Consider the following 16,242-nt stretch of genomic DNA (forward strand, 5'->3'; position numbering starts at 1 on the left):
TAAGTTTCGTCATTCTGGCATGTGTGGAAAGTGTTAAACCATGCGTGTTACAACTAACCCCGCGTTAGGTTGTGCCCCGCGCTCCCCTGCTCGCGGTAAATCAAGAAGACGAGATTTAAACAATAAGACTAACTGTGTTGAGCTGTATAGCAATGATTAGTTTCTGTCGATGAATGTATCCAAACAGTTGCTCACCTTTCTAATAAAACACATCATATATTAAAGCGACTTTGGTGTTTCCATGGTTTCTACAAAATAAAACCGATGGTTACGCTGCTATGATGTCATTGACAGGTGACGCACGGTCCGTGTCCTGGTTAAAATGACTAATTTCTCTGGATTTAAACATTCTTGTAAACATATGGGATAATGTAAATACACAAGTTAACAAAATATATCACTGTTCTAGTGGCTTTGGATATTTTAATCCATAGATCTTACATATTGTGCCTTTAAGCAATCTAATTATATATATATATATATATATATATATATATATATATATATATATATATATATATATATATATATATATATTACGACAATATAATTATATTTTAGAGTGAAATCAGAATAAAAGTCCAAATAAATACTACCATAACATATAAAAACGTTTTTTTTTTTTTTAATTAGGGATGCACCAATATGAACATTTTGGCTGATACCGATAACCGATAATTCTTTAAATGTGAAAGCCGATGACCGATATATTGGCAGATAAATACGTCTTTTTGAGAGCCTGATTTCAAAAACAAAAGTCTCCGCATTAAATCCATTTCCCAAGCACACAATTATGTTCTCATTATAATTGTATGTAGCCTATATGATAGACTTGGGCTGCACATGTTGTATTAACTGTATTTTCCTTTTTTGAAGTGATTTCAATAATATTTCAAGCAATTCATGGAGAAGAGTGCACGTCTGAAATGTCCCAGCTGAAGAAAATAATCCATTAATTATCGGCTTTAAGATATCGGCCACATTTTCCTAACGATAAAATTAAAAATGAACATATATCGGCAGATACCGATATGGTGGCCAATATATCATGCACTCTCAGAAAAAAAGGTACAAAAGCTGTCACTGGGACGGTACACTTTTGTGCTTAAAGAGTGCATATTGGTACCTTAAATGTACAAATTAATACCTAAAGTGTACATAAAAGGAACAAAAGTGTACCTTTTGAAAAGGTACCGTTCCAGTGACAGCTTTTGTACCTTTTTTTTTCTCTGTGTGCATCCCTAAAAAAATTTTATATATGTTTTTTTCATATTACAGCAGTTCATATTTTTGGGGGAAATTGGGAGATAACGGCGTTTAACTTAAAAATAATTTCACAATTCAAAACAAAAACAGGCTTTATTTTCTCTAAGCAAAATATGTTTCTGGTTGATTATGGGGTCAAATGTGACCTGGACATTTTTGACATATTTTTTCGATTTTGGTTTCCACGGATCTTCATATTTCACTTTCTAATAGTTCTTTCCTTCAACATAACACACAAACCGTCTGAACCTGCGTCTGCTTTATATATACACCACATATTTGTCATTTCCCATGATCCTTATCAACTTCCTATTACCTTTTCACCTCCACTGTCTCTCTCTCCACCTTTCCTCACCCGTCCAACGGCAAGATTTTCACCCCGCATTCGAAGCTCTTCATCATCGTGAAGTGTCCTCGTGTTTCTAAAGTTCCCACAATACTTCATTGCTGCTGTGACATGCTTTGTGTGTTGCTGATAGATGAGATGTCTCTCTCGCTCTCCCCGTTTCTGTTTCCCCGCCGCCCCCAAGGCCTTGTCGCACTCCTCCTAAAGTGTGGTCCTCTGAGATGCTTTCCGACGCTGGTGCTTCGGAGACTTTGAAGTCTCGCTCTTTGGGGGCCAAACGGGTTTCACTAATTTCACATCCTGATCCAAAGAGAAACTCTTTTTCAGAGAGGCTGCTTGTGGAGGCCACACTACAGCAATTTTGTTAGGGCTTTGATTTGCTTCTTTATCCAACATGTCTGACAGTGAGCACATGCTACTTTGTGAAAGTGAATATCTCCAATCCGATCCTTCGTGGTCTGTATTCCCTGCATCCCGGCCGCCCTGTAATTCCCTCTGCGATCCTTGACCAAACCCATCCTCGAAATTCCCTTTAGACTGGAAGAGTTGTTTATAATGTGTCTGGCAGTATAAATGTCCATGGAGAGAGACAAAGTTTCCAAGGCTGTCAGACAACAGAATTTCATAATTCGTAAGTCACAGAAAATATATTGAGCTGTCTGCATTTGCACAGTTTGTAAATGAGAACTGCACTGTAAGCTTTCCACAAGAATGGTTTTATGCAGGATACTTTATCTTATAGTTACAAATAATGGCACTTTATGCAAATATGTTGGGATCCTTTGTTAGACGTACTAGAATATTTAAATACTTAAGTATAAATAATCAAGTATGACTATTTACTCAAAACTATATTTTATGACATACCTCAACTTGTTTTTGCAGTGCTCACAGAAAAAACAGGATTTATGGAACTTCTTTTTGTCTGCTATCAGGCCGTCCATGGGGTAAACCCTCTTCTTGCACACTGCACACATCTCGGACTTTGGTACTCGAGTCTGAAAAGATGGCAAGAGATATTACATTTTTACTCAAATCAGTTTTTGTTTTTTTGTTGCGCAGAATCAATATTCCCATGCAGCACTTTTCCGAACACTCAGTTCATCTGGGCAACACAGGCAAATCACATCTGATAACATCCACTACTGCAATGTAAGGTTATCTGTAACAAGAGCATTAGTGAAAGACATGTTCAGACACACAACACTTCTCAAATCTGAAAATAAAGTGACACTTCTTTATATGGAAGCTTGTTTCCGTCACAGAATAAAAAAAAATTAAAAAGGTTATTTTTTTTTTATCTCACAACTTTGTCTTTTTTTCTCCGAATTGCAAGCTCTAAATTCAGAAATGTGATTATAAAGTCAGAATTGTGAGATATAAAGCCACAATTGCATGTTATAAAGTCACAATTGTGAGATATAAAGTCAGAATTGCGAGATATAAAGTCAGAATTACATGATATAAAGTCAGAATTGTAAGATATAAAGTCAGAATTACGTGATATAAAGTCAGAATTATGAGATATAAAGTCAGAATTGTAAGATATAAAGTCAGAATTATGAGATATAAAGTCAGAATTGCGAGATATAAAGCCACAATTGCATGTTATAAAGTCACAATTGTGAGATATAAAGTCAGAATTGTGAGATATAAAGTCAGAATTACGTGATATAAAGTCAGAATTGTAAGATATAAAGTCAGAATTACGTGATATAAAGTCAGAATTGTAAGATATAAAGTCAGAATTATGAGATATAAAGTCAGAATTGCGAGATATAAAGCCACAATTGCATGTTATAAAGTCACAATTGTGAGATATAAAGTCAGAATTGTGAGATATAAAGTCACAATTGTGAGATATAAAGTCACAATTGTGAGATATAAAGTCAGAATTGTGAGATATAAAGTCAGAATTGTGTGATACAAAGTCGGAATTGTGAGATATAAAGTCAGAATTGCGTGATATAAAGTCAGAATTGTAAGATATAAAGTCAGAATTGCGTGATATAAAGTCAGAATTGCGAGATAATATAAAGTCAGAATTGCGAGATATAAAGTCAGAATTGCGTGATATAAAGTCAGAATTTAGTGATATTAAGTCAGAATTGTGAGATATAAAGTCAGAATTGTGTGATATAAAGTCGGAATTGTGAGATATAAAGTCAGAATTACGTGATATAAAGTCAGAATTGTAAGATATAAAGTCAGAATTACGTGATATAAAGTCAGAATTGTAAGATATAAAGTCAGAATTATGAGATATAAAGTCAGAATTGCGAGATATAAAGCCACAATTGCATGTTATAAAGTCACAATTGTGAGATATAAAGTCAGAATTGTGAGATATAAAGTCAGAATTGTGTGATACAAAGTCGGAATTACTTGATATAAAGTCAGAATTATGAGATATAAAGTCAGAATTGTGAGATATAAAGTCAGAATTGCGAGATATAAAGTCAGAATTGTGTGATATTAAGTCAGAATTGTGAGATATAAAGTCAGAATTGTGAGATATAAAGTCAGAATTATGAGATATAAAGTCAGAATTATGAGATATAAAGTCAGAATTGCGAGATATAAAGTCAGAATTGCGTGATATAAAGTCAGAATTACTTAACATAAAGTCAGAATTACTTGATATAAAGTCAGAATAACTTGATATAAAGTCAGAATTATGAGATATAAAGTCAGAATTGTGAGATATAAAGTCAGAATTGTGTGATGTAAAGTCAGAATAGTGAGATATAAAGTCGGAATTGCGTGATGTAAATCAGAATTACTTGATATAAAGTCAGAATTATGAGATATAAAGTCAGAATTGTGAGATATAAAGTCAGAATTGTGAGATATAAAGTCAGAATTTTGTGATATAAAGTCAGAATTGTGAGATATAAAGTCAGAATTGTGAGATATAAAGTCAGAATTTTGTGATATAAAGTCAGAATTGTGAGATATAAAGTCAGAATTTTGTGATATAAAGTCAGAATTACTTAACATAAAGTCAGAATTACTTGATATAAAGTCAGAATTATGAGATATAAAGTCAGAATTGTGAGATATAAAGTCAGAATTACTTAACATAAAGTCAGAATTACTTGATATAAAGTCATAATTATGAGATATAAAGTCAGAATTGTGAGATATAAAGTCAGAATTGTGAGATATGAAGTCAGAATTTTGTGATATAAAGTCAGAATTGTGAGATATAAAGTCAGAATTACTTAACATAAAGTCAGAATTATGAGATATAAAGTCAGAATTGTGAGATATAAAGTCAGAATTACTTAACATAAAGTCAGAATTACTTGATATAAAGTCATAATTGTGAGATATAAAGTCATAATTGTGTGATATAAAGTCAGAATTACTTAACATAAAGTCAGAATTACTTGATATAAAGTCATAATTATGAGATATAAAGTCAGAATTGTGAGATATAAAGTCAGAATTGTGAGATATGAAGTCAGAATTTTGTGATATAAAGTCAGAATTGTGAGATATAAAGTCAGAATTACTTAACATAAAGTCAGAATTATGAGATATAAAGTCAGAATTACTTGATATAAAGTCAGAATTGTGAGATATAAAGTCAGAATTACTTGATATAAAGTCAGAATTGTGAGATATAAAGTCAGAATTTTGTGATATAAAGTCAGAATTACTTAACATAAAGTCAGAATTACTTTATATAAAGTCAGAGTTATGAGATATAAAGTCAGAATTGTGAGATATAAAGTCAGAATTGTGAGATATAAAGTCAGAATTTTGTGATATAAAGTCAGAATTGTGAGATATAAAGTCAGAATTACTTAACATAAAGTCAGAATTATGAGATATAAAGTCAGAATTGTGAGACATAAAGTCAGAATTGTGAGATAAAAATGTATTAAAAATATATATTATATATATATATATTTATTTATTATAATTATCTTTTAAAATGTTTTATTCTTTGGCAGAAACCAGCTTCCAAATCTTTAACAGATATCTCAAGTATAAAAATACTAGTTTAAATTTAAATAAAAATCTTTACACAAAAATGCTTGTTTCTTTTACATTTGTTCATTTTATCAAATTATATCACAATGATTTTAGGCAACCCACTTTGCTTGGTTAGTTCAGTTCAATATGCAACCGTGGGTTGCCATTTAGGCTCTTTTTATTCCATCCATTTTATTGTTTACCCGGTCGAGTGTACGGATGTCTGAATAAGAATTGGGTTATAATTTGTGGAGTTATTTTGGGGAATGTAATGATCATGCAAACTCACTCCCAGTCTATAAAAAGAAAGAAAAACAAACAAAAACAAAGCCAAGTTGCTTTTTCTCAGGTCGCACAGAGAAACACAAATAAGGCTTTGTTTCCCTTCATTTGGAGTTCTGTATCAATCCCTAAAACATTCTGCTTTTAAAGTATATTTGATTCTTGCAGCACTCTCAAATGCTAATGAGACAGAGATGAATGGCAATTACCGAGAAAGCACTCAGTGTTATTGAGATTTTTGAAATTCTAAGCTGATAAATTGTCTGTTTTGATTTTTTGAAGGTGCTTTAAGCGAGAGTAGGCAGAGAGCATTTCTGATTGGCTAAAAAAAGGGTAGGCTGCTCCCCAGACTGTCATTTCTCAGGAAACCTATTTCAGCGATATGTGTCGGAACAAATGTAAATGTAAAAAAAATGTTAATAAACAGAATGGGAAAAAATAAAAATAAAACGCGCATATTTTAGCTATACGTGTCAGAACCAATTTATATGTGGTATTCCAAAATAATAATAAAAAAAAGATAAATAATAATAAATAAAGAAGACAGATTTTATGTCAGATAGGTTTAAAAAAAAATTATGTGGTATTAAAAAAAATAAAGGAAATCTATTTTATTGATGTGTGTCAGGTAGTACAAACAAATTTGTGTAGTGTTCAAAAAAGTAAACATGGGAAAATCAATCAAATAAATATAGAAATGAACAAACTCCTTTAAACGCAAGTTAAATTTTACATGCAAATAACTGCAGCGAGTCACACTTGTCACATTCTCACACACGTGTCTACTATCTAAATGTGGATTTATCAAATGGGGAAAAACAAAAGTTAAAAACACTCTGCCACTGCAATGCACCTCAGGTGTTTTGTGGTGGTTTGCTGTTAAATTTCATTCCCATCATGCACTGCAGGCTTATTTACCCGACACAGCAGTCTCGGTTTGATGCACTAGCGGGTGGCATGGCTCTCTCACCTGTGACACCTAAGCTTTTGAACACACTCTCACTTTCTGCCCATGTTTTGTGGAAGTTCTTCATCAGTTCCTCTGCAGAGGCCTCAGGTGACACCTTCACCTCTGACGTCTTTTTCTTCACAGCATCAGCATAGGAAAAAGGCACCCGTTGCGTCGCAACGCTTTGGGTGTGCTTGGAAACCGTGGTGGTGCTTCTTGATCCGATAATTTTACTGCCAAACTCGTCAACAGAAGAATAATGTTCAGTGACTGCTTTTGTCTCCGAAAAGCCTGTTGGATCGACAGACTTGTCTACTTTCACGTCTTTGCACACGGGTGGAGGGGAGCTCAGCTGGGAGCATTGTTCCCTCTCTGGAGGAAGCTCAGGCTTTGAACCTTCAGATGCAATTTCACTCACTCTTGACTGCTGTTCCTCCTGTTTGTTTTGTAGCGCTTTGATGGGGGAACTTTGCTCACTCATTTCAAAAACATTTTTAATATCCTTGATGTTGAAAGCAGGAATATCCTCTTGTTGTCTTGCTTTCTTTTTCGCATCAAGCTCCAGGTCCTCGGTTTCCCTGCCAGGCTTCTCGGTTTTGTCAACTGGGTCTTTTCTAATACCAACTTTCTCCTTTGACGTCTCAATTGTTTTGGCTTGTCCAGATAGGCCCACCTTAGAGAGATTTTCCTTCTGTTTCACTGCGCTTTCAGACTTTACGTCCTCTGTGTTGGGGCCTAAACGCTCAAGAATACTAACAGCACCTCCACTTAAATTTTCAACGGTCACCATTGCTGTTTCATAAGATCCCAAAGTCTCTTTGACCCTTTTCTCTTGATCAGATTTAGAATCGATTTTGATCTGCCGATGGAATGTGGCAGGAGATTCAACGATTTCTGACTTCTTTCCAGTGACCGCAACCGTGTGAGGCACTGGATCGGGCGAAGCTCCACGGGAGAGTGTAGCTGTGGCATTTCTGAGCCGCGTCAGACTGTCTGCCCTGCTCGATGAGGGTGAAGGAGTGGCTCTGCTAAAGCGAGAGCTTGGCGTCTCAGACCTGCGTGGCGGAGGTGGCACTGGGGAAGGCGAGGGTGCTGCTCCCTGTGGTGAGTCAGTTCTCCTCGTAGACTCGATAGTGATGAATGTGGGCGAGGGAGAGCGCATCCGTAACAATGGGGATGGAGCTCTGGGGTCAAGAGTTGTAACGCTGCTCATTTGTTGCTTTCGGCTCTTGCGTGTTGTCTTCGTCTCCTCTTTGACCACCTTCTGCGTTTTACACTTTGTAGAACCAATGGAAATCTTCGAAATCCTTTGTGTGCCAAATTTTTCAGAGGTGGCCTCACATTCATGCTTTTCAATAGTGCCGTCAAAGTGCATTAGCTTGGCTTGAACAAGGATTTTAACATGAGCGAGGATTTCTTTGAGCCTCTGTTCGTTGTGTTCAGCCACTGCCCCTTCCAAATCACTCTTCTCCTCTGGCCCCAGAAGCCAGACGGGCATCTCATTGAGCAACGTCTTCACAGACTTAGAGTCCATTTTTCCTGAACCCCCCTGTAACTCTGAGATATGAGACAACATCTTCAGCGCTTCAGCTTGACTTAGAGATGTGCTGCCACTCTCAGCCGAGGACTCAGCAGGTTCCTTTTTTGCAGATTTCCCTGTCGTTTTTATTGGAACATTTCTGCTTTCATCTTTTGATTCCTCAGGAATCTGCTGGCTCCCGCCGGCCTGCTTTTGAAATTTCACAGCCATGCCCTCCTCCTGGAAACTCTGCTGTTGGACGGTACTTTCAGTTTTGATGACCTCCTTGTAAACCTCTGCATGTCTTATTTGCATGGTGTGCTGTGTTTTCACAACGGAGATTTCCTCTTGTTTTTTATCAGATGTCAAGACTGGCCACTTAGGCTCAGCGGGCGTGGCGTCTGTGGGCGAGAGGGATGCGCTGTTGTTGCCTTGGGCTGCCTCTCTGTCTTTCTTATTCTTGCTCCTCCTCTTCTTTTTTGGAGTGGCAGGGGGCTCCTCCACAGGTTTCTTGGCCTCTTTCTCCACTTTACCCTCTGTTTCCGTGGGGCTTCTTTCACTGCTTTCTTCAACCTGAACATTATCCTGCTCCGCTGTGGTTTTCTCTTTGCTCTTGCTAACTTTCTTTGCCTTTTGACTGTCGGCCTTTTGTGGCTTCTGCTCAGCATCCTTAATTTGATTCTCTTTGTTCGGTTTGGATCGATCAGGGGAGTTTTTTTCTTGATTTCTGTTTGGAGAGCTTTCCTCTTTTGTTTTATCCTCAGATAAAGATATGCCGCTCACATCTTTTCCAACAGTCTCGGAACCATTTTTAGAGACACTTTGAGGTTCATCTGTTTTGACAGAGGCCTTTATTTCTTCTTTGGTTGTGTTTTTAATAACCGTCTTCGTCACCTGCTGTATATTAGTTGTCATGGATCTCTTCTTTTTCTTTTTAGTTGAAGTGGAGGTGGTCTGCTGCTGACCTAAAGAGCCCTGAGATGACTGATTAGAGATAATGCTCTGTTTAACTGAGGAAATAACAGGAGATTCTGGAGGAGATTTCTCATTTGCAGCAGCGATCAAAGCCTTGCTTGGGGGAGCGTTTGAGAGAGCTGTGTGCTTGGATGAATCATATGAGTCTGTGGCTGATTCGGATTTGGTCACACTCTTTTGAGCTCTCTCTTGAGTGAAATCAAATGATATGCTTGCCTCTGATTGCACTGTGCCCGTGCTTTCTGAAGAAAGCATTTCAAGGGCTGCGCTGACTGACTCGTGCATACGGATTTCAAAGGCCGGGGAGCGCAGCGGTGGTGGCGTGCAGCTTTCCTCCCTATGCTGTCTGTACTTCTGTTCGGATTGTATTAATGGGGTTTTGAATTTGCTTACTGGGGATTTGCACGGTGGAGGAGGAGAGGCGGGTGGAGTGAATGTCAAGGGGGCGAAAACTTTCTTGGGAGGCCGTGGAGACTCCGGTGGCTGTTTTGTAAAAGCAGACTGAATTTCAGAGGATATCACGGTGCGCTTGACTGATGACGTGGTGACATTTTTTCTATGCCTGGTTTCATGAGCGGCCTGCACATCAATTTTCTCGAATGAAATTGCTGGCTCAAGCTTGGGAACTTTGCACAATGTTGGCACTTTGATGGGTTTGACAGTCATTTTAGTGGGTTTAGACGGTGTTATGCTGAGCAGCGGAAGGAGGTCTAGCTCCTGCTCTGTGGGAGGGGGAGGAAGGAGGTCTAGCTCAGCTGTGGCTGGAACAAGAGGAGGAGGTGGTGGGGTTGGCGGAGGAGGCAAATGGTCAAGTTCTGTCTTGGCTAGATCACAAGGAGGAGGAGGAGTGGGGGGAGGAGGAAGATCGTGATCACCCCTAATGCTAGGAGGAGGAGTGGGAAATGAAATGCTATCATAATCCAGAGGGGGTGATGGAGGGGGAGGCAGTGGGGGTTCGGGGTCAGAAAGAGGAGGTGGCATACACATTTCCTTTTGTTTTCTTTTATCCAGTCTGATTAAACCCTTACAGCCCCTTTTATTGAGGTTACGGAAGTCAGTCTTTAATGTTTTGACACCGTGTGTTTGTACAATTGTTTTGTGCTCCAGCACTGTGGTATTTGTCTCCTGGCTGCATGTTGTGGTGTGACTGGTGATTGCAGTACTCTCTTGAGATGCGTATCTGTTTTGCATTGATTGCTTGTGAGTGCTCCTCTGTGATTCGCTGCTCATATCAAGGTTTTTAACCGCAGGGGTAGGACTCTGTGCCGATATGTCTTTCACCGACGGAGACGAGGTCTTGACGGGAACTTTGACCTTTCTTATCGGCTCCCTTCGGGGAATTGTTGGGCTCGCTCTCCGTGCTGTTTCCATTAAAGATTTTATTGTGCCTTTAACGTCTCCTTTTATCACCTCTTCTTTCTCTGATTGCGCTTGCTCTTGGGTGTCATAGAGTGATTTTATGGAAAGCTTCACATCTCCCTCTGTGCTTGCCCTGCGTTGCATTCTGGGAGATGAAGGAGCCTCGAGTAAGAGCTGAATCTTGCCTTTCACATCTCCCTGGACACCAATTTCCTGCTGGTAAACCTTTCTCTCATTTGACGCTTCTTGTAGACTCTGCATTGCCGTGTGAATGTCACCCTTTACAATCATTTCCTTCTCTACTTCTCTCACTGCAAGTTTGGCCTCCTCCAGCGATTTCAACGTACCTTTGATGTCACCTGGCACTAAATCTTCCATGGCAATTTCCACCTTGGTGGAAGCGGAGTCTTTGAGTGATTTCAGTGCTCCTTTGATGTTACCAGGAATGATTTCTGGCTTTTCCACCTCTCTGGGCTGATTCTGGGCCTCCTCTAGAGACCTCAGTGTTGTAGATAAATCAGCTCGAACAACAACTTCTTTCTCCAAAACAACTGCCTGGTTTACCGACTGTGTCAGTGAATTCATCGCTGCTTGCAGGTCCCCTCTCATAATCTCATCTTTCTGTAAATGATCAAATGAGACTGGAGGCTCGGTCATGAAAACCTTAACTGTGTTATGAACATCGCCCGGGACTATATCTTCCATGTCCACCAGGCGACCGATTTGAGCTTGATTACATGTCAGGCTGAGTTTCATTTCTTTAATATCACCACCAATGATTTCCTCTTTTTCAATTTTACCTGGGTCGGCCTCATCTGGCTCTACTTGCAGCTTTTTGAGGTAATCCAGCGCACCAGACTCAATACACGTAGAATAAAAGCTCACCTTTCCCCTTTCTGCTTCATCCACTTTAATTCTAGCAATCTCCTCTGTGTCTGGATTGCAAAGTCTCTCTAGGCAGCCTTTTACATTCCCTCTGACTATATTTTCTTTCTGAGTGCTTGCTTCCTCATGAGAATTGAATAAAGAGTAGATGGTCATACGAATATCCCCCTTTTCGTCTTCTTGAATGAGAATGCCCCGTTTGCCAGTGCTCTCGTCTTTCAGCAGGTTGTTTATGGCTTCCTGAATGTCACCTCTTATTATCTCCTCTTTCTCTACAGATGTGCCACTGCGCTCTTGGAGCAGCTGTTGCACGGTGCTGCTGATGTCCCCCCTCTCCTCTGAATTTATAATGATTTTCCTCTCTGTTTTCTCCTGACGGTTGAGGAGGTTAATCATGATGTTTTGCAGATCTCCCTTAATGATTTCTTCTCTTTGGATTTGAGGAGCTTCTTTATTCATGAGGTTGTACTTAGCCATGCGCACATCCCCAATTTCATCTGCCTCTATGATGATGCCTTTGCCGTCTACCATTCTCTGGGTGTATAGTTCATCCAGGGTGGCTTTGACACTTTTACCAATGATTTCTGTCTTCTCTAAGCTGTTCTCGTTAAATTCAGTGAATGGCGTTGTTTCAAAAAGCCATGTTGTGGTTTTTACGTCTGCTTTGGGGATGTCTTCACAAATTACCTGTTTACTTTCATCACTGTCGTTAATATGATCAAGAGGATTCTTTTCAAATAGCCACACAGACTGTTTAACATCCCCCTTCAGCTCTTCCTCCATAACAACGGTGTTCATCTCATCCTCTGACTTTTCAGCATGTATCTGGTCGATTGTGTGAGTTTCGAACATCCATTTTGCTGTTCTAACATCCCCTTTATGAATCTCACTCATGCTGACAGTACGCACTAACTTTTGAGACAATGCATCAGATTCAAAACGCTGCTTGTTTATCTTAACATCTCCTCCCTGAATGTCCTCGACAGTTTTGATTGATATTTTCGCATCTTCTGCAATCTTATCAAGGGGCTGGGTTTCAAACCTCCATCTTGCGGAGCTGACATCACCTTTGTGGATATCTTCCTCTGTAACAGCCTTTAAGAGGTAGACCTCATCCGTCTCTTTAATTGAGTCCAGAGGCTTTGTTTCAAACAGCCAGCGGGCTCCTACTACATCACCTCTTTGTATTTCTTCTTTTGTAAGTGTGGTCACTTCATGATAATAGCCTTCTTTGTCTTGGATGGCATAGAGAGGCTGAGTTTCAAACATCATGGCATACGTTTTCACATCTCCTTTCTCCTCATTCTCTCTGATGACTTTCTGCAGATTTCTCATTTCTGCCTCGGAGGACACGTCATGAATCTTATCTAATGAGTAAGTCTCAAAAATGAATCTGCCTTTATCAACATCGCCTCCCTGAACATCTTGTACTGTGCGAGCTCCTTTCAGCTCGCTTGGGGTCTCTGAGATTGCATCTATGGGCTGGTTTTCAAATAGCCATTTGCAGTTTCCAACATTTCCTTTTTGAATATCCACAGCTTGAGCACTCCTTAGCTGTCTCATGACATCCTCAGAGGTTGAGCTCATCACATCAGAAGATTGAGTCTCGAATATGTATTTCATCCGAGACACGTCCCCGGATCGAATGTCTATCTCAGTCACACTCTTAAAAGCTTCTTGCTCTTCTCCAGCAATGTTCTCCAGGTTCTCCGTCTCAAACAGGAAACGTGCCATGCGGACATCTTTTCCATGAATGTCCTCTTGTTTCACAGTACGAGTTTGCAACACTGTCTCAGAGCTTTCCTGTATGGCATCAAGGGTTTGAGTTTCAAAAAGCCAAGTGCATGTTTTCACATCCCCTTTTTGAATTTCACCAGAATCTTTTGTACTCTTAAACTCTTCCCTTTCATAAAGCCTGTCTATAGGTTTGGTCTCAAAAAGCCACTTACAGGTTTTGACATCACCTTTCACTATTTCCTCTGTTTCCCTAGTAACACACTCCTCATCTTCAATATTGCTGAAATACTTAATGGCATCGAGAGGCTGGGTTTCAAAAAGCCATTTTGCCGTCTTGACATCTCCGGATTCGACCTCTTGTTGGGTTATGCCCTTTATGATTTGGAATTTAGTGATGCTCTCGTCGAATTGGTCAATTGGGCGGGTTTCAAACATCCACTGGCAGCTTCTGACATCTCCTTTGACGATTTCTTCCCGACGCACGGTTCTGACTTCGTGGTAATGCCCAGAGCTGTCTTGCAAAGCATACAATGGCATGGACTCAAATAAATCTTTATTTGATCTCACAAAGCCAGTGGTGGCACCCTCAACTTGAATCTTCTGACTTTCGTCATACTGGCTTAAATCATACGTTTCAAATATTTGCTTGTAATTGCTCACATCCACATTTTCGATATCCTCCATATTTACCGTTCTTGTCATTTCCTTTTTCTCCTCTCTGATGTGCTCCAGCGGCTGGCTCTCAAACAGCCACTTCTGGTGTCTAACATCTCCCTTCTCCTCAGATGTCATCTTTCTATTGAGTTTCCCCACCTCTGCAAGCTCTTTCATCTCATCTTTTGGAGCAGTCTCAAAAAAGTGTCTGGCAGATTGAACGTCACCTCCAATAATTTCCTCTTCACTTACTGGCCTGGCATTGGAATCGTCCTTTAGTATATCCATCGGTTGCGTCTCAAACACCCAACAATTTCTGCGGACATCCCCCTTGTAACTTCGATCTATTTGTTCAGAATCAATTGTTTTCATGAACTCTCTCTTTTCCTCTTGAATGTCTTCCAAATGTTGGTTCTCAAACAGCCATCTTTGATGTCTCACGTCCCCTCTTTCTTCATCAGACGCTATGGTTTTCTTAAGTCGGTTTACCTCATCATCCTCATCTTTGATGTTCTCCAGCGGTTTATTCTCAAACACCCATTTCTGGTGTCTCACATCACCTTTTCCTTCTTCAAACACTGCCTTTTTATTTAGTTTTCCCACCTCAGGAAGATCTTTGAGTTCATCCGGTGGAGCACTTTCAAATATGTGTCTCACAGAGCGAACATTACCTCCAATAATCTGCTCTGTGGTGACAGGTCTGGAGTTGGCATCATCTTTAAGCGTGTCCATAGGCTGCGTCTCGAACACCATGCAGTGTTTTCGTACATCTGCCCCAAGAATTTCTTCTCTCTGCTGCTTTTGCAGTCTCTCCCATTGAGCGTTTATGGAGTCAAGTCTCTTCGTCTCAAACAGCCACCTTCCCCTTTTCACACCGTCCACCTGGTTGTCTTCCATGGATATGCTGGAGATGAGCCTGACCTGAGAAAGTTCCATTTCAATGTCATCCAAAGGCTGCGTTTCGAAGAGCCATCTTGATGTTTTGACATCCCCTTTCTCCGTCTCCTCTCGACGGACAGAAGTAATCAGAACCATTTCTCCGTTGTGTTCCCTCATAACACACATGCATTGCGTCTCAAACATCCATATGACTTTCTTCACTTCTGACTTGATCTCCTCTAGTACAGACTTCAGGCTCAGCAGTTGCTTCTCATCCATGGTTTCCGTGTCTCCCAGAGAATCCATCTCTTGGTTTTCAAACATATACCTCACAGACTTCACATCTCCTTCAGTGGCTTCTTGTGTGAAGATGACTTCTTTGGTTTGCTCATCATCAGTGTGAATTTTATTTAGCGTATCCATCGGCTTTGTCTCGAACAACCAGGCAGCCGCACGAACATCTCTTTTCCCCACTTCATTCACCAGACAGTTCCGTTTAGTTGGATCCTGTTGCAGTCCCGGTGTATCCACGGGCTGCATCTCGAACATCATAGCCGTGTTCCTAACGTCACCTCCAGCGATGAACTCCTGCTGAAAAATCTTTTTGCTATCCTCTTCGTTATCTGAGTCATTCTTAATGGAGTCCAAAGGTTTGTTCTCAAACATCCAGCGCATGGATTGCACTTCGCCTCTCAGAATCTCGTCCCACTCCAAATATTCACGATCCGGGCTTCCGTTTGAATCGCAGCCGCCGTGTTCAAACTGGTATGCTTCCTCTTGAACGTCGCCTACAGTTTCAATGTCCTCATCATTGTAGAAATCTTTTTCTAGGTCTTTCCTGACATCAGGGTGAATGTGTTTGCAGAGACGCTTCAACTCTAATAGCTCTCTCTGTCTGAAGTATTGCTCTCTGTTCACCGTGCGTTTCAATGGCTGCGTTGGAGGTTCAGGGAAATTCTCTGCATCATCTGAAGGTTCCTCCAGTAAGTCCGGTGGGGGTGGTGGCAGATATTCCAGATCATCATCATCATCATCATCATCATCATCATCGTCCTCATCAAAAGCAAACACAGAACTTGGTTTATCTTCTTCTGCTTTGTCTGTGGCAACACTGTTTAGAGACCTCGATATCTCACTCTTCACAGTTTGATGGGACACACTCGCATCTGATGACAGCAGTGAGCGGCTTTTGTCACGTTCAATCTTTTTTTTTGGGGAGAGAATAATGCATATAATTCAGTGGAGTTCTGAAATTACTTATACTTCAGCTGGACCAGCTGGCTTAAGAAAGTGCTTAAATTTTTCTACTTGAATGTTATTTCAATAGCCTTTCCAGAATTTTTGTGTCCTTATTGTGCATTCAAAAAAATGCAAGAATGCAAAAATTGTCTGAAAATGTTGTGCTTG

The 16,242-nt window shown here is 39.8% G+C and overlaps 1 protein-coding gene across 1 annotated transcript in view; it reads right to left on the reverse strand.

Annotated features, from left to right (window-relative positions):
• Positions 1–627: 627 nt before the first annotated feature.
• The window catches only part of xirp2b (xin actin binding repeat containing 2b), a 75,408-nt gene continuing 59,793 nt past the window's right edge, over positions 628–16,242 (reverse strand). The window contains exons 7-9 of the mRNA XM_079821413.1: positions 6,849–16,038; positions 2,480–2,610; positions 628–2,216 (exon numbers count right to left, since the gene is read on the reverse strand). Coding sequence (XP_079677539.1) covers positions 2,519–2,610; positions 6,849–16,038 — 9,282 coding nt within the window. The 3' untranslated portion in view covers positions 628–2,216; positions 2,480–2,518. The remainder of the gene's footprint in view (positions 2,217–2,479; positions 2,611–6,848; positions 16,039–16,242) is intronic.

This window comes from Gobio gobio (assembly GCF_949357685.1).
Source record: "Gobio gobio genome assembly, chromosome: 7".
Taxonomy (NCBI): Eukaryota; Metazoa; Chordata; class Actinopteri; order Cypriniformes; family Gobionidae; genus Gobio; species Gobio gobio.